The 22,166-nt window shown below is 45.9% G+C and overlaps 1 protein-coding gene across 15 annotated transcripts in view; it reads left to right on the forward strand.

Moving 5' to 3' along the window:
- Positions 1-22,166, forward strand: part of MVB12B (multivesicular body subunit 12B) — a 112,692-nt gene that overhangs the window by 21,730 nt on the left and 68,796 nt on the right. For 14 of the 15 annotated variants that reach the window (XM_073314858.2, XM_073314867.2, XM_073314856.2 and 11 more), the window contains exons 3-6: positions 1,902-2,009; positions 4,992-5,088; positions 8,755-8,884; positions 9,193-9,315. In XM_073314858.2, the coding sequence (XP_073170959.1) occupies positions 1,902-2,009; positions 4,992-5,088; positions 8,755-8,884; positions 9,193-9,315 (458 nt within the window). Of the gene's footprint in view, positions 1-1,901; positions 2,010-4,991; positions 5,089-8,754; positions 8,885-9,192; positions 9,320-22,166 lie in introns of those variants that run through there. The other variant, XM_073314866.2, reaches the window with a different exon arrangement.

Genomic DNA, 22,166 nt, shown 5'->3' on the forward strand with positions numbered 1-22,166 from the left:
TTCTGCTTGCAGGACGCAACTGGCCGTATCCATCTGACGATCCTAAGGACATGAGAGTGGCCAGACTGGGTCAGACCAATGGTCCATCGAGCCCAGTGTCCTGTCTGCCAACAGGGGCCAGGGCCAGGTGCCCCAGAGGGAATGAACAGAACAGGGCAGTTTGTCAAATGATCCATCCCCTGTTGTCCAGTCCCAGCTTGTGGCAATCAGGTGATTAGGGACACCCAAGTTCAAGAGAGTGCCTTTGACACAGTGCTCCCCAGTAAATACCTGGGCTGCTCCCATAGCGCTTCGTTCTGTTACCAGGCCTGTTGCTGATCGTCCTATCAGGATCTGATTATTGCTTCTGTCTTTTCTCCTGAACCACTCCTCAGGGTGGTCCATACACGTGTTCTCTGAAGAGCAGGGGTGAAAGTAACATTTAACATTTACTGGTACGGGGGCCGGACTGGGGGTCAGCGTCCCCCAGCCAGCCCATCCGCACTGCCTGGCCTGTGCCGCCCAGGGCTTGGCTGTAATTTAAAGGGACTGGGGTTCTGGCCACTGCTGCGGTAGCTGGAGCCCTGGGCCCTTTTAAATCACAGCCCTGGGGCAGCTGCTCCTTTTGCCCCCAACCTCCCCCACCATCATTGGCCCAGGGGGGGCAAAGGACAAGGACGTGAAAGTGCTGCCATGGCTGCGCTTTTAGCAGGGTCCTTTGCTACGGCAGTGTTTTAACGTCAGCTGAGTAAGGGCTGGGACCGGACCAGCCCAGCCCACTTTCACCCCCGCTGAAATGGTGGCTCTCCGTGCCTGGTTGCAGAGAGAGCCTGGACTCTTCTCTTATGTAGTAAGAGGTTGGGCTTCTGCTGTGAACAGAAATTAAATTGTGAAGATGTTTGTGTCTTTCACTATTGGAAACTTTAATTCTTTCAGAGATTCTGTGTTCAGATGCATTGAGATGGGATAGGATAGGATGGGTCGAATCCTGTGCTGATTTACACCCTGCGTTCTGTATTGTGTTGGGGGGGGAGTGAGCCAGTGAAGTCTGGCCTGCTGCGTTACAACAGTTCTTGCCCTAACAGGCCTGGGACCATGGAGTAGACGCTGGATTAGAGGGGGTTGAGAGCAACTCTGAGCTGCTGGTCACCGTGGAGACAGGAGACCTATTCCATGCATGAGCTTCAGAGACACTGGTGCCACCTCTGCGTACACAGCCTTCCCTGCAGCTAAAGTGAAGGCCCTTTGAAGGGAAAGGGGGAATTTCACTCTCAGACAGGCCCAGCTAAGTCTGTGGTTAACTCTTCTGAGCGTGTGAACCAAGTGCAGCGATTCTGGTACAATTGCAGTGAGTCTTTCTGTTGGAGAAAGGTGACTGTGACCCTTGTGAACTATCACAGCTTGCAGTGCTCCTTGGAACTGATGTTCAGGGCACAAGGTGCTTTCTGAACTTGATAAAAAACATTCCACAACGGTTCACTGCTTCCACCCAGCCCCACTTGCTGGGCGTGTGAGCGTACCATTCAGGCAGGCTCCGGCCCAACTACTGGAGCTGGGGCACCTTTTGGAGGGCAATTTCCTGCATCCCTGAAATGTAGCCTTCTTTCCATGTTTGCAGATGCTGTGCCCCTTGTGATGGAATGGTACTGAGTGCTGTAATGTGCTGACTTTCCAAAGCTGCCGTTTCCTTATTAGAATAGTTTTTGTCAGGGATTCTTTAATCAGCTGACTTGCTCGAGACACTATTCTTAGAAGTTGGGGCTTTTTTATCCCTCCACTTTACTTTGTGAAATGAACTAATGAGATGCTGAGAGAATTCGGGCCAGCATTAATGAGAATAGGTACGAGGAAGATGTACTGCACATACATTAACTGTATCTTGGCTCACATGTCCTGTCTCTCCCTCTGTCTCATCTTTCCAGGTTGCACAAACAGCAGATGGCTTGGATGCTGACCTCTGGAAAGATGGCTTATTTAAATCCAAGGTCACAAGATACCTGTGCTTCACAAGATCGTTTTCGAAAGAAAATGTAAGTCCATTTGCCGAGTGACTGAACAATTTGCGACTCTGCTTGGTGCGTTCTTGTTCCTAAACTGATTCAGTTTGGGGAGCCAGGATAATTCAAGCAGGTTTTTCAGCAAGTCCAGGTGCGTCTGTAGCCAAGCTACACTGATGGGATCTTTGCTGTGCGCTCGTTCTCTTAATCAGCTGTTTGTTCATGGGGAAAGCAGCTCTCTGAAAGATTAGCACTCACCCAGGGTTTTCAGTAGCTGTGTGTGTCTGCTCTAGAATCACATTTTCCAACGTGGATAGTCAGACTTTGTTCACTGTGTGCAGGCAGCAGCTGTCTGGTGTGCCTCTCCACCGGGCAACTAAATCCAGCCAGTCTTTGTGGTTTGTGGTCTAGACTGTCACTTGGGTAAGGAGTGGTTAGTCTGGGAAAGCCCAGGATCTGATGCCTTTACTGGCTGTTTATATTTGTCAGTTGAATATAATCCTAAAAACTTTATATTTTCTGGAGGAAAAATATTAGATTTTGCTTTCCAAGTGCAGTGAGAGCACTCTATATAGGGGGTACTTCTGCTGCTCTCTGTGTTTTGAATGTCAATATTGATTCAGTTTTCAGTGTTTTTGCTGATAACAGAGAGAGAGAAAGGCAGCCCCCAGTAGCACAGTGGGATCCTGGTCCGTAACTTAGACTCTGAGGTGCTATCAAATAAATAAATATAATAATAATTAATAATAGGAGGCTGATCATGGATCTTGACTTGAAAGTCAAAGGATCCACCAATCTCCAGCCCCCGGCCTCGCTGTCAGCTCTCCAGTGTAACCGTAACCACACTGTTTTGACATGAATGACACTGGTTTCGTTGGGTGCAGTGTTGTAGCCATGTCGGTCCCAGGATATTAGAGGCACAAGGTGAGGGAGGTAGTATCTTTTGTTGGACCAACTTCTGTTGGGGAGAGGAAACAAACTTTCAAGCTCAAAATCTTGCCTCTTTCACCAACCTAAGTTGGTCTAATAGAAGATATAACCTCACCCACCTTGTCCCTGGTTTAGTTAACAGAACTAACCTAGTTAAGTCTCTGAGTTTCACTGTAGGGCTAATTTGTGATGATGTTTATTGGGAGCATCATTCTCAACTGTGTAACGAAATCTTTGAGAGAATTTCTCATTTCCCAACATGGTGACGTTTTCCATGTCTTGGTGTTTAAATGTTGGGGACAGTCGGTTCTTTAACTCTTCTACCTGAGTAAATTGTTTGCTGCACTCTTATATACACTCCATTGGATCAGCACTGACTCCAGCCATTTCAATAGCTGATAAACTTAGGCAGAAGGAAAAAACCACACTATCTGGTGTTGATGTGGCAGAAGAATCATCAGTTTTACAGACGTTGAATGTTAGTGTAAAACAGACAGACAGTAGGAATAATACAACATGAAAGATGCATTAACAAAGACCGTTTTATCCACCAGTCACTGTGCCTAGACAAAATATTAACTGACACATTCGGATTATAGAAAATCAGCACTGCTCACTTTCAGCATCACCACTGTGTAGTATTTAGATTGCAGGGTATTGCTATGGACCTGTTAAGTTTAAAACAACCTGTTCAGAAGGTATGAAGCCCCTAAACAACCTGCTCTTATTTCAAAGCCTCCCAGTTCATACACACACAGTGATCAGAAAGCAGTGGTTTGTCTGAAATATTTTGCTTGCCCAGATAAAAACTGTGTGTGGCAGTTTTCAGGAAGTAATGGTAAAATACACTGATGGGGTCTCATAGCTTAGAATGACATTTTAATTGCTTTTTGCATTTCTGTTCATAAAAGCCATGTGGCAACGAAAGAGTGTTTGTTTTCCTTCCACGTGTGAATCCAGAATATTGGCAGAACATTGGCTTTAATGGGAACTGCAAAGGAAATGAAGTCTCTAAACAATTGTGGAGGCTGTCATGCTAAATTGTTTTTTAGCTCTTCAGTCCTTGATTAATAGGACAAGGCACTGGTTCAGAATTCATATGGATTCCAAATGAAATTTATCATTCCAAATGGCGCGATCTTTTGGAGCTAGCACCATATGTGTTCAATATTAATTAGCAGAAGCATGTAATAACTTTGGCTGTGTCTACATTAGATGTCTTTCCTTAGCATTTCCCACCGTTGCAACCATATAAACATCCTGTGACTTTTGCAGCTGGACCGTGCATAGGGTTTGTAGGCTTACAGTTCACTGGGCGATGGTGATTCTCCTTTAGCTCACTGGGTAGGGACCAGGGATTTTCCAGGAGAATAGTGTGGTCTCTGTTTCCAGGGTACTAAGGGATTACAGTGATGGGTGTGACAGAAGATCCTGAATAAACAAAGGTGCCTGTAACCTCCTAGCTGATGACCCTGCTGTGTTCATACTGTGGGCTGTGTTCATACTGTGCTGTAGGCCATCAGGAGGAAAGCTACAATTTTGGCACAGGCTTTTTTCGTAAATTTAATGACCGAGAGGTTCGGGAAAACGTTGATAAGTCCCAGAAATGGAGGGCGGGGTTGGAGAGCAAGCCCACGCTGCACTCACCGCGCAGTGGGTGGCTCCTGTCCTGCAGGGCTGAGCCCGGCTCCCCACTCTAGGCCCTGTGACGTGGTGCCTGGAGTTACAGCACCACTCAGCTTTGGCCCAGCCTCACCTCCGCCAATCGAGACAGGTGAACGGGCCAAACCTGAGTGGTGCTGTGACCCCGTGTGTTAGGTGGCAACACGACCCAGTTTGGGGACTTAATCGCATGTGTTTGGCAGCCATTTTTCCAAGATTCAAATTCACGGTTTCTATCACCTCTCTGACAAAACCACAGCCTTAGGTCTGAGTTGTTAGCCTGGTACCTGCTACTCGTTCGTCAGTCGCCCTGTCTGCTAAAACACTCTCTGCTTAACAGGGAGCTTCCAGTCAAATCGGTAAGACAAGAAGAACCTGAATTATTAAGAGTGACAGTCACCTGTTTTTCTCCTCTCTCTAAAGAGCCATTTAGGCAATGTCCTGGTCGATATGAAACTGATTGATATCAAGGACACGCTTCCTGTGGGCTTCATCCCCATCCAGGAGACAGTCGATACACGTAAGTGTGTGTGCTCATAATGCCAGGATTTGTGAGCAGTGGGCTCCATGTTCACGCGTGCCCCATGCACCGCCCCAGCAAGGGCAGGCAGCATTGCTGTGTCCGCATTTTTCTGGATGGTGCCAGATGAGGAATAAATGGCGTTTTGTTGCCGTGTGAGATTGAGCTTGGGCCCGAGCTGTGCTGTGCAGAAATGTGCTGGGGGCTTTTCAGTGCAGCTGCCTTGACTGCCCACAGGAGCGTTGCACCTTCCAGCGGGGGTGGATCTTGCACGGGCAGGTGAGGCCCAAAAGGCATCTTGTGTCTGGCCAAAGGCGGTGTGGTAATGTTGATCATGAGCTGGGTGCTCAGCAGGCTCCCAGCCTTTCTGCCCCACATCTTCATCTGTTGACCACAGCGAAGCTGGGATAGAGGATTTCACCTGGGGCAGAGCACCAGGACCCTGCTGCAAACTATCCTGGTGGCAGGTCAATGCGATGGGGTCAGGTGACCTATCTGGCAAGATAGAGCTGCTTTTAAAGACCTGGCAGAACCTCTCTTTTGGTTACCTGTTAAACAAGCTCAGCTGCTGGGAAAAGGTGAGTCTCTTCTCACACCTTCTTGTTGACTGTCTGTAATGGGCCACACTCTTACCACTTCAAAAGTTATTTCTCCTCCCTTGGTATCCTGCTGTTAATGGATTTATCTCATTAGACTGACATAACACTTGGTAAAGCAACCCACATCCCTTCATGTATTTATACCTGCTCCTGTATCTTTTACTTCATGCATCTGATGAAGTGGGTTCTAGCCCACGAAAGCTTATGCCCCTGTACATTTGTTAGTCTCTAAGGTGCCACAAAGACTCCTCCCCCCCCCCACTTCTGAGTAGTGCTGTAAAGGAACCTTTTGTGATGAGTCAAACTTAAACAGCAAAAGCTGGATTAGTCACTTAAAAAGAGCTCCTTGAATTATTCCCTGGCATGTGTCCTGGTGCATGCAGCTGTGTAATAGTCCTTATCTTGCTCGCTTTCATTAACTATTCCTAATGTGTTAGATCTCCTAGATACACAAGGGATGACACCAGGTATCTAAATGGCTGAAGGGCCACTGCCCCACCTCTCTTATCAGCCCCTCATTCCCCCTGGGGTTTTGAAGGGGAGGGTTCTCTGGGAGCAGTTGCTAAGTGTGGTATTGAGCTTTGTGTGTGGTGCTTATACTGTACACATATGACTTGATAGCACTCAGATATGAGCAAATTAGTGCCCATGCACTGGGTAGCTGGGATCCACATAAGCCTCTCTCATCAGTGCCAAGATGAATTGGAAGGAGAATGCCCAGAAAATCCTCCCTTCATTCCTGCAAGGGAAAAACAGCTTTCCAGATAAACTACGTAATCTGGGGGAGAAAAATCCACTCAGCCCCAAGCCCTCTGCACCAATTAAGCCCGACTCTTGCACCCCCTGCGTGCTACAAAAGGGGTCTGAGCCCCAGCTCTGCAAACCACTCTCAGGCCAGTGGCTGGAGCTTGTGGGAAGGGGCTGCAGTCACTCTGCCAGTGCACATACTTGCAGGTCCTTTTTGCAGAGCCCGTAATGAAATCCAGACCAGTTTGTAAATTGAAAGGGAGGGGCTCAATGTGAGGGGCTTCACAGTGAATAATTAACCTGGATCTCCAGCACATGGGGATGGTTGTTCAGTCACTGCCAGCCTGTGGTTGACTTATAGGTGTGACCAAGAAAGAAAAGATTCTGTAACCCATTACTGACTTCCCAGTGCCACTGCCCCCGAGAGCTCCGGAGCACATGTGGAGCAAGAGTAGAGCCAATCGCTTACCAAGGAAACACCATGGGGTTGTGGCTGGAGAATAACTTTAAACCAAATCACACTCATGTAATGGGTGGCTGAGGAGAGCGGGAGAGGCCTGCGTGATTCATTTACCATGTCCTGTGCAGCAGTCCATGCACTGTTTGTATAAACAAAGTGGGGCATTTCCCCGGCCTCCATGAGCACGTGTAATTAGCGGTTCTAGCTCTGACGCTGAGTTTGCTACAGATGGAGGAATTTAGCAAAGTGTGAAGAGCCTGGCAGACAAGCCAATAAAACCAGCTTTGTGATATTCTGAAGGGAAAATAACAAGTGCCTCTCATTTTGTTCAAAGTAAAATTTGTGGCTACGTGTTTCCATTTGTCGTCTCCTGGGCTAATGATACAACACACTAAATGTATTGCTCCCTGGCCATCTCAGCAAAGTTTAGAAATGTGGGAGTCAAAAGCCAGGCTTCTAAAATCCATGTTTAGACACCAAAATGAAAGTGGTCTGATTTTCAGAGTAGCGGAGCACCCACAAATACATCTGACTTGACTGGGAGCTGTGGCTAAGCTCCTTTAAAGATGTTAGCTGTGGTGTTTTGAATGGTGTGCCTTATACCCTATAGGGTCACAATCTGCACTGTCTGTACAGCGCTGGGATGCAGATTAGTATGGTGCTTCCAATGGCCAGACACTAGGAAGGAAGTGGCTTGAGATGGGTTTGGCTAGGAGTGCAGGAGGCTTGTGAAAATCCTATTTTATTAAATATTTTGCTAGGCTAGAATAGAGCTAAAGCAACTAATGAGATTCAGAGGTTATACTAAAGCGGAAGGAGTTATAAACAACAGCAAGGGCAAAGAAATGTACACTGACTTCCAGAGATTAGAAGGGCCAGCATATGGTAGCAAAATGAACCACAGCTGGGAGAGTGAGCATGCATTTCCATTAACTCAGTTCTTTAAGACTGAAGCTTCTGGTACAATTAGAGATTAGAGCTTGGCTAAACTAGGGAAATATACCCTAGTGTAGCCATACTAGGCAAATTTCCATTGCAGATACACTGCATGAACACAGAACGGGGTTATGCCAGGTCAGTTTACCCTGGTAACTTCCTGGGGTAAATTGCACCATTGCAGCGTATCTGCAGTGGGGGGTTGCACCATTACAAGAGCTACACCGGTGCAAAGAGCCCAGTGTAGATAGGGTCTTGGATGCATTTGGTTGAGGTGTTCCTGAGGAGGTCTGAGTCTGAGTGCATGAACCTCTCCTGTGCCATCCTCTGGGGTCCAGTCTCTCCTCCATCTCCACCGCTCTAGTCTCACCAGGTGACCGCGCTTTGCTGAATGCTCCCAATTTGAGCCTGGCTGTAGGGGGCACTTACAAGAATTTAATATGCACGAATGGCCATGTGAAGAAAATCTTGATCCTGGATTGACCAATGATGCGGGTGACTTTCATATGTGCTACCAAACCGTGTTCGTCACAGCAATCCCAAGAGATTGCTCTGCCGGCTGGTGTGGTGAATGCTACCATGAGACAAGTGAAGTAAATCATATGAGAGATATAGGACGTGGAAACAACAGCCTGACAAATTCTATTACAGAGGCTATAATTCTTTGTGGTATGTAGTATCTAATCTTCTCTGTAGATGATAGTGTGGAGAGAAGTACTGCTGAATAACAAATCTTGCATGCCACGCGAAAGGACTAGGGTTAGAAAATTTCCTCTCAGTCAGTGCATGGCTTTGTACACTTATTTGCTGTCCACCTCCTATTCCTGCCATAACTATCTGCATAAGATCTGAAGATGCAATAAATAACTTTTATACCCTGGTCATGCATAAAAACTAGCCTCTAATCCTGGTTTCCTTTCACAGAAGAAATAGCTTTCAGAAAGAAGAGGCTCTGCATCAAATTCATCCCTCGAGATTCTACGGAGGCTGCTATTTGTGATATCCGAATCCTGGGCAGATCTAAGCAGGCCCCTCCACAGTACACATTCATTGGGTAAGTAGCACTTCATCAAGAGTACGTTCCCATACCGCAGCATGTACCAAACCCATGCACTGTAATTTCCTACAGGAATTAAGCGGGGGTTTGCAAGTGTTAATGTTTGTGAAAAAGCTCTGAGATCATTGACGGGAATGTGCTATATAAGTTTAAGGTGGTATTCTGCTTGGTGTGAGAATTAATTGATCCTATGTGGCAATTAGCCTGGTTCTTATTACACAAGATATTTCTTGGTGAAACTTTGATATCATGTGTGCATGCTGCATTTGCTAATAACATTAATGACTTCTCTGTTACTTACAAAGGGAACTTAACAATATGGGTATTTGGTACCGAATGGGCAGGGTTCCACGAAACCATGACTCCTCGCAACCCGTGACACCTTCTTCCCAAGTACCAGCTTCAACACCAGCTCCTAACCTTCCTAGGTAGGTTCTGCCACTTGTCAGTGTTTTCTATGGTTCTCTCCTGCTTGGGCATGCCATGTTGTGTATTTTAGCAGAACACTCAAACCAGTGGGACTGTGACCAGTGGGTACTGTCACTGTATAAATTATTACATGGTCCACCCTCATATGATGGGGGAATAGATGCTAGTCCCCAGAAAGCTATGCGGATATCATGCATCGATGGCATCTGGATGGAATGGGGGTGAGAAGGTAGCAAAGTTGACAGAACAACAACAAAAATGCATTCACTGTGGGCTGCCCGGTGGTCCTGTGTAGCCTGCCGGCCTGGGTCAGAGGGTAAACAGTTCCAAGCATGAAACTGCCTGTCTTTTGTGTCCTGTATACCAAAGAGCACACTGTCAATACCCAGCAAACAATAACAGTGTTGTGGAGCTTTACACAGGTGCCCTGTATCTTTGTTTTTAACTGAATATAAAGCATCTTTGGTCTCACCTGAGTGCCTAGGAGTCTCCTTTCTGGGGCAGGCCAGTGGTGTAGCTAGACTGCTACTCTCACCATCTCCCCTCCTCCCCCTCCCCCGGAAAGTGGGGCAAGGGTAGTCAGGAGCATTCATGCCCTTGGTGGATACTGCAGGCTTATTATATAAGAGTGGGGAACAATTTTTTTTCCAGTCCCCAGAATTGAAGCCTGTGGTTTGCTTTTCTTTGTCATGGCCGAACCTGTGATTTTAGGCCCCGCTGCTGCCATTCGTTGTGCACAGACCCAGCCACCCACCCTCACACAAGGAACTGCAGCAGCAGGGCCGTAGAGCCGCTGCGAAGGTCATGGGTTTGCTCTTGCAGTATATGTGAGTGTGTATTTTATATGTCATAGTAACAGGAGTATAATTATAGCTTACAATTATTTACCACATTTTCCTGCACAAAGCCCGGTGGTGTTAAACAACCCCACATGCAGAGAATGAATTGAATTATTTATATTATTGGCATTTGGTATGAAAATGCAGCATTGCACGCAATGGTGCAAGAGTTGCTCTGAACTCATAGTCCGGGCAAGCCCGATTGGGAAACGTGTTCTCTGTGGGTTTTTACATATTTGGAGTGTCAGTGTTTTGTTAGCACATTCAGTGTATTGCAAATACATAGAATCATAGAATATCAGGGTTGGAAGGGACCCCAGAAGGTCATCTAGTCCAACCCCCTGCTCAAAGCAGGACCAATTCCCAGTTAAATCATCCCAGCCAGGGCTTTGTCAAGCCTGACCTTAAAAACCTCTAAGGAAGGAGATTCTACCACCTCCCTAGGTAACGCATTCCAGTGTTTCACCACCCTCTTAGTGAAAAAGTTTTTCCTAATATCCAATCTAAACCTCCCCCACTGCAACTTGAGACCATTACTCCTCGTTCTGTCATCTGCTACCATTGAGAACAGTCTAGAGCCATCCTCTTTGGAACCCCCTTTCAGGTAGTTGAAAGCAGCTATCAAATCCCCCCTCATTCTTCTCTTCTGCAGGCTAAACAATCCCAGCTCCCTCAGCCTCTCCTCATAACTCATGTGTTCCAGTCCCCTAATCATTTTTGTTGCCCTTCGCTGGACTCTCTCCAATTTATCCACATCCTTCTTGAAGTGTGGGGCCCAAAACTGGACACAGTACTCCAGATGAGGCCTCACCAATGTCGAATAGAGGGGAACGATCACATCCCTCGATCTGCTCGCTATGCCCCTACTTATACATCCCAAAATGCCATTGGCCTTCTTGGCAACAAGGGCACACTGCTGACTCATATCCAGCTTCTCGTCCACTGTCACCCCTAGGTCCTTTTCTGCAGAACTGCTGCCTAGCCATTCGGTCCCTAGTCTGTAGCTGTGCATTGGGTTCTTCCGTCCTAAGTGCAGGACCCTGCACTTATCCTTATTGAACCTCATCAGATTCCTTTTGGCCCAATCTTCCAATTGGTCTAGGTCCTTCTGTATCCTATCCCTCCCCTCCAGCGTATCTACCACTCCTCCCAGTTTAGTATCATCTGCAAATTTGCTGAGAGTGCAATCCACACCATCCTCCAGATCATTTATGAAGATATTGAATAAAACCGGCCCCAGGACCGACCCCTGGGGCACTCCACTTGATACCGGCTGCCAACTAGACATGGAGCCATTGATCACTACCCGTTGAGCCCGACAATTTAGCCAGCTTTCTACCCACCTTATGGTGCATTCATCCAGCCCATACTTCCTTAACTTGCTGACAAGAATACTATGGGAGACCGTGTCAAAAGCTTTGCTAAAGTCAAGAAACAATACATCCACTGCTTTCCCTTCATCCACAGAACCAGTAATCTCATCATAAAAGGCGATTAGATTAGTCAGGCATGACCTTCCCTTGGTGAATCCATGCTGGCTGTTCCTGATCACTTTCCTCTCATGCAAGTGCTTCAGGATTGATTCTTTGAGGACCTGCTCCATGATTTTTCCAGGGACTGAGGTGAGGCTGACTGGCCTGTAGTTCCCAGGATCTTCCTTCTTCCCTTTTTTAAAGATTGGCACTACATTAGCCTTTTTCCAGTCATCCGGGACTTCCCCGGTTCGCCACGAGTTTTCAAAGATAATGGCCAGTGGCTCTGCAATCACAGCCGCCAATTCCTTCAGCACTCTTGGATGCAACTCGTCCGGCCCCATGGACTTGTGCACGTCCAGCTTTTCTAAATAGTCCCTAACCGCCTCTATCTCCACAGAGGGCTGGCCATCTCTTCCGCATTTTGTGATGCCCAGCGCAGCAGTCTGGGAGCTGACCTTGTTAGTGAAAACAGAGGCAAAAAAAGCATTGAGCACATTAGCTTTTTCCACATCCTCTGTCACTAGGTTGCCTCCCTCATTCAGTAAGGGGCCCACACATTCCTTGGCTTTCTTCTTGTTGCCAACATACCTGAAGAAACCCTTCTTGTTACTCTTGACATCTCTGGCTAGCTGCAGCTCCAGGTGCGATTTGGCCCTCCTGATAACATTCCTACATGCCCGAGCAATATTTTTATACTCTTCCCTGGTCATATGTCCAACCTTCCACTTCTTGTAAGCTTCTTTTTTATGTTTAAGATCCGCTAGGATTTCACCATTAAGCCAAGTTGGTCGCCTGCCATATTTACTATTCTTTCGACTCATCGGGATGGTTTGTCCCTGTAACCTCAACAGGGATTCCTTGAAATACAGCCAGCTCTCCTGGACTCCTTTCCCCTTCAAGTTAGTCCCCCAGGGGATCCTGGCCATCCGTTCCCTGAGGGAGTCGAAGTCTGCTTTCCTGAAGTCCAGGGTCCGTATCCTGCTGCTTACCTTTGTTCCCTGCGTCAGGATCCTGAACTCAACCAACTCATGGTCACTGCCTCCCAGATTCCCATCCACTTTTGCTTCCCCCACTAATTCTACCCGGTTTGTGAGCAGCAGGTCAAGAAAAGCACCCCCCCTAGTTGGCTCCTCTAGCACTTGCGCCATCTAGCAGATTAAAGGAAATTCTTGGGATTTATATTTCTGAGGAGATTGGTAGGTGGGAATTCCATGGAGACTGTAAATTGTCCAAAGTTCCGTGTATTGTTTGGCTAGAAGATGCTAGCCATATCCTTGGTTATTTTGCTTTTCTGTGCGTTTTAAAGAGTGGCAGTCTTAAAATTGCCTGAAAAAGGCTTCTAATGGGGCTACGTGGTAACTTTATCCTGGTTAAGGCCGGTATCTGGGTACAGGCATGCCCATGACCCTAAGTGTGCTTATAACCTAGTGTATTGTGGGGACTTCTCAACCATCTTCTGTGGCTTATTTTTGACAAGTCACTTCACTGAAAAGTTGTGCTAGATCTCTTCTCCTGTGCTGTCTGGGAGGAGTCCTTGCTGCAGATCCCAACTTGCACCCATGCACCATTCAGAGCCGTCAGGTCACGCCTCAGAGCAGGGATATCAGAAATAAGATAAGAAACAGGAGTCCTGCTGGAGTTCTCAGATTGTTTTATCTGGAACCATTGTATTGTTTCAAAATTGCACTAGGCACAAGCTGCATAAATAACAAAGACCCTGCGAGATCAAAGCAAGACATCTTGTCTTTACAGTAGATGTCTTCATTTTCTGTCTGTGAGAAACATGCAGACAAATTTCCATGGTTAAGAGAAAAATTATCTTAGCAAGAGAATGTCAGTGGCTGTCCTTAATCACGAAGTGTGGAAGGGTCACTTTATTGCTGAGCAGGGAGGGCTGCAGAATAGCTCCAGAGCTGTTGGGAACAGGGCCAGAATTGGAGCTCAGAGCATCAGCGACAGTCTGAAAAGAAGTGTTTACAAGGCTTATAGATTTTATAACCTCTTGTTGTACAGTTTATGGGTTACAATGGCTGCAAGGAAATTGGATCAGTTTTGTTTTACTCACCAAATAAAACAAATGTCAAAATAGTCAATATAAAATGTATTCTAATTTGGCTGAGTTAAAACAGCCAGTATGCGGTGGAATAATTGAATGTTACATTAATGCCTCCTAGTAAAAACCACCTGTCTGTAGCTGGCCCTACTCTCATGCACCATGTATGATTTACAGGTAACTTTTACACCAGAATAAAAACAGCCCAATCATTCAAGGCATCTATTCATGTCTGAGTTTTTTTTACATTGATTATTTATTATCCAATATATTTTTTAGAAATAGAAATGTATATAAAGATGGTCCTTGCAAACATTTCTTATTAGAGGAAACATATGTTACTTGAATGGCTGTTTTAACACTTTATCAACAGGGTAGTAATTTATTCAAGCTTAATGTCCATGGAAGATTGTAGTCATGAGTAACTTTTTATTTTAACATGACCACAGAGATAAGAGAACACACTTGCAGCCAGTTTGCCATTTTATTCCATCTGGGCATATTCCAACTGTAGCTGCAAAAGTCTGTTCTGAATGACCGTGAACGCCGAGATAGAATCACTGAACAGCACAGTACACAACTAGTACTATTGAGCTGTTAGGTTGGTCAGATATTTGAAAGGATTCTCTTCAGTTTCTGGCTCGTTTTTATAAAATACCTTTTAAATCAGGGCAATATGCAGCGAGTCCTCAGTGCTTCGGAATGCTTGCTAACACTGTAGGTATGTACAGATAGACAACAGAACACTCCAGTAATTTACTGCAGAGCTGAGTCTTTCCATATGGGAGGGCTTCTTAATATGTCAGTTTTCATTTCTGTGCCGGGCAGGTTCAGCAGACTGGCTAATTATTGATTCTAGTGATGCTGGCGTGTCATAATTCCATCACACATGCTTTGTGGCTCTGGGAGAGGTTCCACTCGGCATCTTACTGTGGATCAGCATTGCTACTTCGTCCATCTGAGGTTCTGTTCAGGCCGTTCACACTCAGTCCCGCATCAGGACTTCCCTCTCCTCTCCTGTTAAAGTGGGAGGGGGTTAAGGACTCACTGGACTCTGTTGCACTAGGGTTTGCTAGTTCGTTGGGAACTTGGAACTCCATCTCCAGTTCTGTCCCGATATTGAATGAACAAAAGCTTTTTCTAAATCGTCTGCTCTTGAATGTCCTCAGATAGAGGTGGCCAGTGACTTGAGAATGTGGGCTTCACACTATGCTTGTGCGTGCCCTTTTGAGAGAGAGAGAGAGAAGAAATCTGTACCAAAATACATTAGTCTCTGTCTTCTCATGCGCTTGTATTTAGTGCCTGGCTGACAGCATCCTGGGTTTCTCAAAAAGTGACGCCTGCAGTGGAAGCAAACCTATGCGCTCTTCTTTAAGGACCTCCCTGTTCGCTAGCATGCTTGAAGCATCCAGGATACACCCCTCTTCCTACTATGGGGTAATACACCATTGATTCCAATGGAGCATCTATTCAGAACTGCAGAGCAGAAAGAGGCAAAGGGTTGAGCACAATTCCTCGTGCCAGCACGGAGGGGGAAGGATTGCATGTTTCCTCTTGCGGGGATGTTCGTGTCGCTTTGGCTCTCTCTTGTCCTTGGTATTCCCCATTACAAGTGTCTGGGCTTCTGGTCTCTTAGACCAAGGCCCACGTATGCCAGTGAGGCTGAGACGTTGCGCTGTGGAGTGCGACCTGATGAGCTGTCCTTGTGCATTGTAGGATGATGCGGTATTAAGTCACCCCAGGGTTTTTCTCCCTGTATTCTGTGCTGTGGGCAGTGTGGAGAAATCCACCTGCAGTTTCTCATCCAAGAGGCGAGTGTTAAAAATCCATTCCATTGACTTTGAGTCGCCTATAACAGGAATGTTGCACATGGAGCTTTAAACTGCTTTCCTAGGTGTGTTTGCTGTGCAGTTTCCTAGCACTCAGCAAATAAAAGCAGCTTTGTCGAGAGGGTTGTTGTGAGTAACTTCACTTGTATAAGTTAGTGCTAACACAGCACAGTGATCGCTGCACCTTAGGGCACTTGGAGTGGGGGTTCCTGAAAGCAGGTGCTAATGATAAATATTTCAGCCTTGCCTTCTGAGGACGTCCACTTAGTTGCTGTGTGTGAATGGCATGGGGATCACTGGGCACTGCCGTGTGTGCCAGAGACTGGCAGAGTCACAAGTTTGGTGTTTAGGGAATGAGCACTGGCAAAAGTTTTTAATTACAAGTTCGCCCCAGCCTGTAGTTCCGCATAGCAACTGTGTATGAGTTCAGCTTTCTGCCCTGCTCTCGTGCTCTCATTAAATCTAACCTCTGCTTTTCTGGGGGGAGCTCTGACTTCCTGCCAGCACAGGCAGAGCTCCCCTAAAGCCATCTCGCTTGCTGAGGCCTGTGTATCGGCGGCTGTCACAGCCATTATGTTCCCTCAGCGTGTGTGGCTTCTTGGTTAGCAAGTGCCTTCCAAGTTCCTTCCCAAGATGCTGCTGGAGCCTCCACCACAGTCATTCAAACAGTCTTCTAACAATTTGTCAGCTTCCAGCAAGATGTCACTCAGTGCTGCTGAAGTGTGTTTTACAATGACAGACATAATTGCACTTAACTTTTTGCATGGATGTTATCAATCTGTGGCAGATACTTTGGGAAATGGAACACTTTGATTGCAGAAGATGTGTCACACGCGTTTAATCTTACTCTCAGCGAGACCGCGATTCAGTCACAACTTTTGCATGTTGCTGTCAGGTTTTGAGAATGTAGATCTGCGCTGACCCTGAGAATTGTTCAGTCATTCCGATTGCAGGGCTGTCATCTGAAAGGTTAATGGCTTACTAGGGGAAAGGAGAATTGTGCTGCAATCATCTTGTATTCAGATCATGCTTCACCACTGCTGGGCTCACAGAGCATTCAGGCCAAAAGGGCTCTAAGCCCTCCATCCACCTTCAGAGCTTACCCTCTCCACCTCCTAGGCAGTTTGGCCTGGGGTATCTGGAACACTTGTTTCGTCTCCTCTTGAATTAAAAACGAGCGAGGGACTGGTGTGGAGAGATGGAGCCTTTCGCTTCTAGGTCCCTGGTGCAAATTTAGCCCAGTCACTCCTTGGCAGAAGCTTGTTAGCAGGGGGCCTGTCTGGTCCTGGTGGACAGATTACAGAAACCACCAGCAGAGGTCCCCTGCGTAGGCCGCTTCAGCCGAGAGGCCATGGATCAACTGGGTCGTGAAGGCTAAATTTTCTTCTTGGGGTGGGGTGTACAGCACAATGAAGGGTAATGGAGATGGGGCGGGGCGTGCACTGCTGCTAACCTGCAGTTTCTGTTCTGCCAATAAAGGACTTCAGTCCATGGGGCTGCTCTCACCAGTGAATGGTGAGTGTGCAAGTTCCCTGGGAAAATCCTGGAGGTTTTATACCTAGTGCTGTTGTAGGGGGCGAGTGGGCTGGAATGCCAGAACACAAGCTATTGTAACAGCTAATTAATCAGAGACCTGTAGTAATGCCGATGAAATGAACGTTATAACTTCCTAGCAATGGGTTTGCAGCCTCCTCCAGCCTGCATGCCTTTTCCTCTTTGCTTGGACTACAGACTCAGTCTGTGCCCTTGAGTGCTTCATGCTGTAATGACATACAGAGCTGGTGTGGATGTTCTACCCGGAGAGCTCTGTCTGGTTTTGGTAAGAGAGTGGCAAGTATTTGATGTCAATTCTTGGAACAGGAGCAGCATGTGTGAATTTTCTGCCCTTGCTACTTTTATATTTTGAATAGTTGAGTTTTGCTCATATTCCCCTGAACATACCTGAGTTTGTGACCAGGATTGCAAAGATTTCCGGCATTGGGGTCTGATTTTTAATTGTTTTGTTTTATTGATGGCATTTTAATTGTGTGGCATGTAGCTTGAAAGGTGATTAACATTTGGCTTTCTGTAGGGACATTATAGTATACAGGATGGGAGTCAATAACACGCTTCCAGTGGATGTGGTGCATCGGAGCACTAAACTCAGGGTAATACTGAGCCAGTCTCTCTGGCGCGAAGACGAATTGAGTGGAAGAGGAAAGCCTTTCACTGTTCCTAGTCTTTTTTTAAAAGTATCAACACAAATTATTTACAGGTAGCAATATCTGAATCTCTTTCATGCACTTCAAACCCATTCTCTGAGCTTATATAGCTTGTCAAACATGAGCTCGTATATCCTTTGAGCCAAAGGTTCAAATCACATTTATTGTGACAATACGGGGGAACATACTTAGTCTTTTATTAACTGACTTATTCTAAAAATATGTCAAGTTGAGAATGGGTCCAAAAGCCATCGAGCAGGTGAGCTCAGTTTGGATTTGTTGGAAGACAAAGACCTGCAGGGTTGGTGAGATGAGAACGCGAGAGACTGTACACTTCCAGGAGGAAGCATTTTCCACAGCCCCACTTGGTGGCACAGTAGGAAGTGCATTGTAAAGAAGCACATCCGTGATAGGTGTGCCCCCCATTGCGTAAGAAATGTGTTGAGAACAGTTTGCATGAGCAGAGGATGGGAAGGCAGGTTGGCATACGGTCATTTTAGGGATTGTTTCCTGTTAAAGGTTTGTTATGAAACTTGAATTAACCCTGCATGACTTGCCTCCGGCTCTGCCACATGAAGTGCAAAAATGGGTTAAAGTCCAGTATGTTTCAGTGGTAGATGGTGATTAGGAAGAAATGTTGAAACAGTCTGAGCAGTTCCTAGCCCCAAGAATCCCCCAAAGCAGCTGAGAAAGAAAGACATTAACTGCAGTTAAGAGAAGTTTGATTTAGTCAGCTCGTTTTGAGGGTGGCAGGAGAAATATTCGGGACTATGCAGACTGAAGAAGCTTCAGTCTTCTCAGTATTGTTTTTCTTTAGAGAACGCTCTTCCTAAAGGCACTCTCCCACTGTGGTGTCATTTGGGATCATTGAATACGACTTGTAGTATTCATGCAAAGGAGCTGTGTGCTTAGTTGTTAAATAAGCCCTTTTGGGGAATTGGGAGTTTGTTTCTAAAACTGCAGCGGTGTCCGCTGGTTAATGTAATCTCTGCCACTGTGGATCTAATTGTTCTTTCACCCTGAAGTACGTGAGGGTATGTTCAGGGAGGAGCTGTTTCCATCAATCACTTTCACCATTTTTACTTTTCTCCAAAACATTTCTAGAGTTTATTGGTTTTAGACTCTCATTAGTGACTGTTTAAAGGCCTGGCAGTGCTCTTCCTGGAGGTGCCTGTGTGTGATTTCTTGGGGAAATGGCCTTGTAAATGTTGGGTATTTGTTTAAAAGGCTTTGTGGGAATGAGGCTGCTGTTTCTAGTGATTTGGGGCCTGATCCTACAATGCCCATTGAAGTCAGTGGAAATCTTTGCATTGACATCAATGGCTTTGGATCAGGCCCATATTCTCCTCTTCAAACAGACTCATGGTGTATTTTGCAAACAGAAGCGTTTAGTTCTGAGAGAGGCTTGTGAATTTGGGCTTTGTTATTTTATGACTGATTTGATAGTATTTAAATCTTCACTATGGAAGCTTATGGTGCATAATTTGATCTTTTGAGTATTTCTGCGGTTTGCTCCTTTCTGCCCCCATCCCTGAACCCAATTTCATTTTCCATAGAGTTGAAAACTACTAATTCTAGAGACGAAGGCTGTGGAAAGCTGTGCACACTTCCCATTGCAGCCTCCAGAGACACCAGACTGTACATCTAACTAACACAACAACTTCCTGAGCCCTTCGTATTTACAGTCTGAGGTCTAAGCGCTTTCATGCAGTCCTCAACTTACAGTACTTGAATGGGCTCCAGCTCAGACTTTCAAGTTGGGTAAATTAAATGCAGAGGGTTGGTGGGATTTGTTTTTTCTTCTCCCTGTTTGGCAGCTGTTATATTCTGCTTTTTTAAATGTTTCTGATCATAAACAAATCCTCCAAATAGAGCAAGCTGTAAGAGCTACACTCTGCAGTGAGCCCAAATCTTTGGATTGTGGTTTTCGTACACTAAACCAGGCACTCCCTGTTATGACTGTCTATTTGTGTTCCATTTATTCCTGTTACAAGTGATTATTTTAGCTTGAGGAAAATAATCGTGACTCTAGTGTCCCATGTACGCAGCGTACGAGTGTGAGCAGAAGCGAAGTCATGCTGAATAAAGGTGCATTGTGCCGACACTCTGGGCATGTGCCTCTCCCCCTTGCCCAGCTCTGAGAGAGTGGTAGGTAAATCTACAATTCAGTGGGAAGAATCACTCACTCCCTTTTTTGCACACTCATGCAGAGGGGCGGCTCTAAATCTGAGTCTGGCATCCCCAACGCTCAGTGATTTTTTGAGAAATAGGATATTTTGGCAGTTTGGAATGAGATGAAATACTTACAGGGCCCATATGTTGCTTGTTTTAGGCAAAGGGTCAGTGAGGTTTTAGAAAGTATTTAAATATTTGGGTTTATGTGATTGTCTGGAATGAAAGCCGTTCCCTAGATAATTCTCCACCTTCCAGTCTTTGTTTCTCACTGCAGCTCTTTCACCTGTGAGGTAGGTGTTGTAGCATTGCAATGCTCATGTGCAAGAAGAGTGAAGGGCTGTGAATAAATATCATAGATGTGGGTTTTGGATACGGTGGAAATCTGCTTTCATGTTTTCTTCAAACTGTAACCTGAGATGCCTATCCTGAGAAGCGAGCACTTGCTTAAGGAATCCTTTGACTTCTAGCCACGTGGCATCGACACGTAACTCTTTCCCAGTCCATACGCTGGGCTTGAAACTATTATCTTGTGGGTGGGTTTTTAGCTTTGGTAGCCAAGTGCACAATGACAGTGTCCTGCATTGCGAATGAGGTGAGAACTTCTGGTAACAGTCATTGAATGTGGAAGATGATGCAGTTTTATTTGGCAGTATTTCTGTGTGGCTCTACAAATTTTGCATCACAGGTCCTTATGTGCATATAAAATAAATGATGGAAGTGCAAACGGCACCCCAAAGCACAGCACTGCTCCTCGTTAGTGTTACACAACATGGGTTTGGTTTACTAAACGGCATGAGTCAGAGCTCTGTGTCTTGACTGACTTCTATACCACGTTGCACCTGAGCTGATTGGAAGTTAAAGTCACCACTGTTTATACTGGTGTCCATTGTGATACTTTGGAGTGAATTCTGAAGCTTCCTTGGCTCTCTGGCATTTCCCCTCACAATCCTTTGTTACTTTTTATAAGTATTTGCTCCCTAACTTCAGGAGCAATTTATCACCTTTCTGCAGACAGTCATTAATAACTGTTGTTTGGAACTGTTGGGCATCCCTTGGCCTGTTTGTTGGAGTGCCTCCAAAATACGCATCCGAAAACTGGCCATAATATGTGCATTACACATACCTCTCTCTTGACGGGCTCTGGCGACTTCGCCTGTCACGTGCCATTTTTGTTGCTGCCGTTTGTTGAATTGTTCCATGAGTTTAATGAGTAAAAGAGCATCTGAAGTAGAGATTGGTTAAAGCAAACCAGCACTGAATTGTTGTTGTTGTTTGTTGTTTGATACCACCATGGATTGTTCTGGAATTGTCAATATTTAATTTTTTGAGAAAATGTTTTTCCAGAATATGTGTATTTTAGTGCCCATGTTAAATCAATCTGCTTTCATTTGCCAGTGTTCAAGAGAATTGTTTTGAAAGCCTGATTTCCAGTCTCAATGGAGTAGGCGTTCCTTACTCTCCAAAGTCCATTTTGTCACTTTATAATATGGAGGGGGACGACTTTTGGGAGTGTGTGGGGGGGTGTGGAGATGCTGAAGAAAAATAATTGGCATTCGTGTATGTTAATGTGAGTTGTTGTTCCTTAATAGGAGAGATTCCACTAACGTACTAATAATTACTGTTAATATCTTTCAGTGGAAACTTTCAGAGTAAACGAGCAATGGCTGAAACAGTATTTAATGGCATGCTGCTGGCACGATAAGAATGCAAATAAGCGTTATTAGCCTAATGATTTTGCTGTCGCCATGGCTGTGCAGCAACACTGTTGTGAATATGTCATGCAGCACTCGTGAATTGGGAAAGTGTGTCAAAACACAAGTTCAATTAGTTTGCTCTAATTGTGGCTCTAGAGAGTTAGTAACTATATCACTCCTCATTAAAAGAGATTTTCTTCTATGGATTAATGTAACATACAAAGGAAAGTTTCAGAATTCCAGAGAGGAGCTGGCTTCTGCAAAGAGGGAGGACGTAGGCTGTACAGGCTCTGTAGCCCTGACTGCGCCCTGCACTGTGACCTGAGCCTGGGTGGGAGTGAGGAGCCCTGAGACGCTGGTGCAAAGAGCAGGTTTGAAAGCCTCTGAGATCTCTCTCCCCACACAGGGGGGAGAGAGACAGAACAAGGGCAATGAAGGGTCAGGAATCCCAGGCCCTTCCCTCGGGACACTGGTTCTGCTGGCTAAGCATGATTTGCACCCTGCTGAGCCCCTGGGTGTGTCTGCTCCCGGCACAGACTCCCGCCAGCTCCGTTCGGGCCAGCGTGCTAACCATACCAGGCTAT

The sequence above is a fragment of the Lepidochelys kempii genome, chromosome 16 (genome assembly GCF_965140285.1).
Source record: "Lepidochelys kempii isolate rLepKem1 chromosome 16, rLepKem1.hap1, whole genome shotgun sequence".
Taxonomy (NCBI): Eukaryota; Metazoa; Chordata; order Testudines; family Cheloniidae; genus Lepidochelys; species Lepidochelys kempii.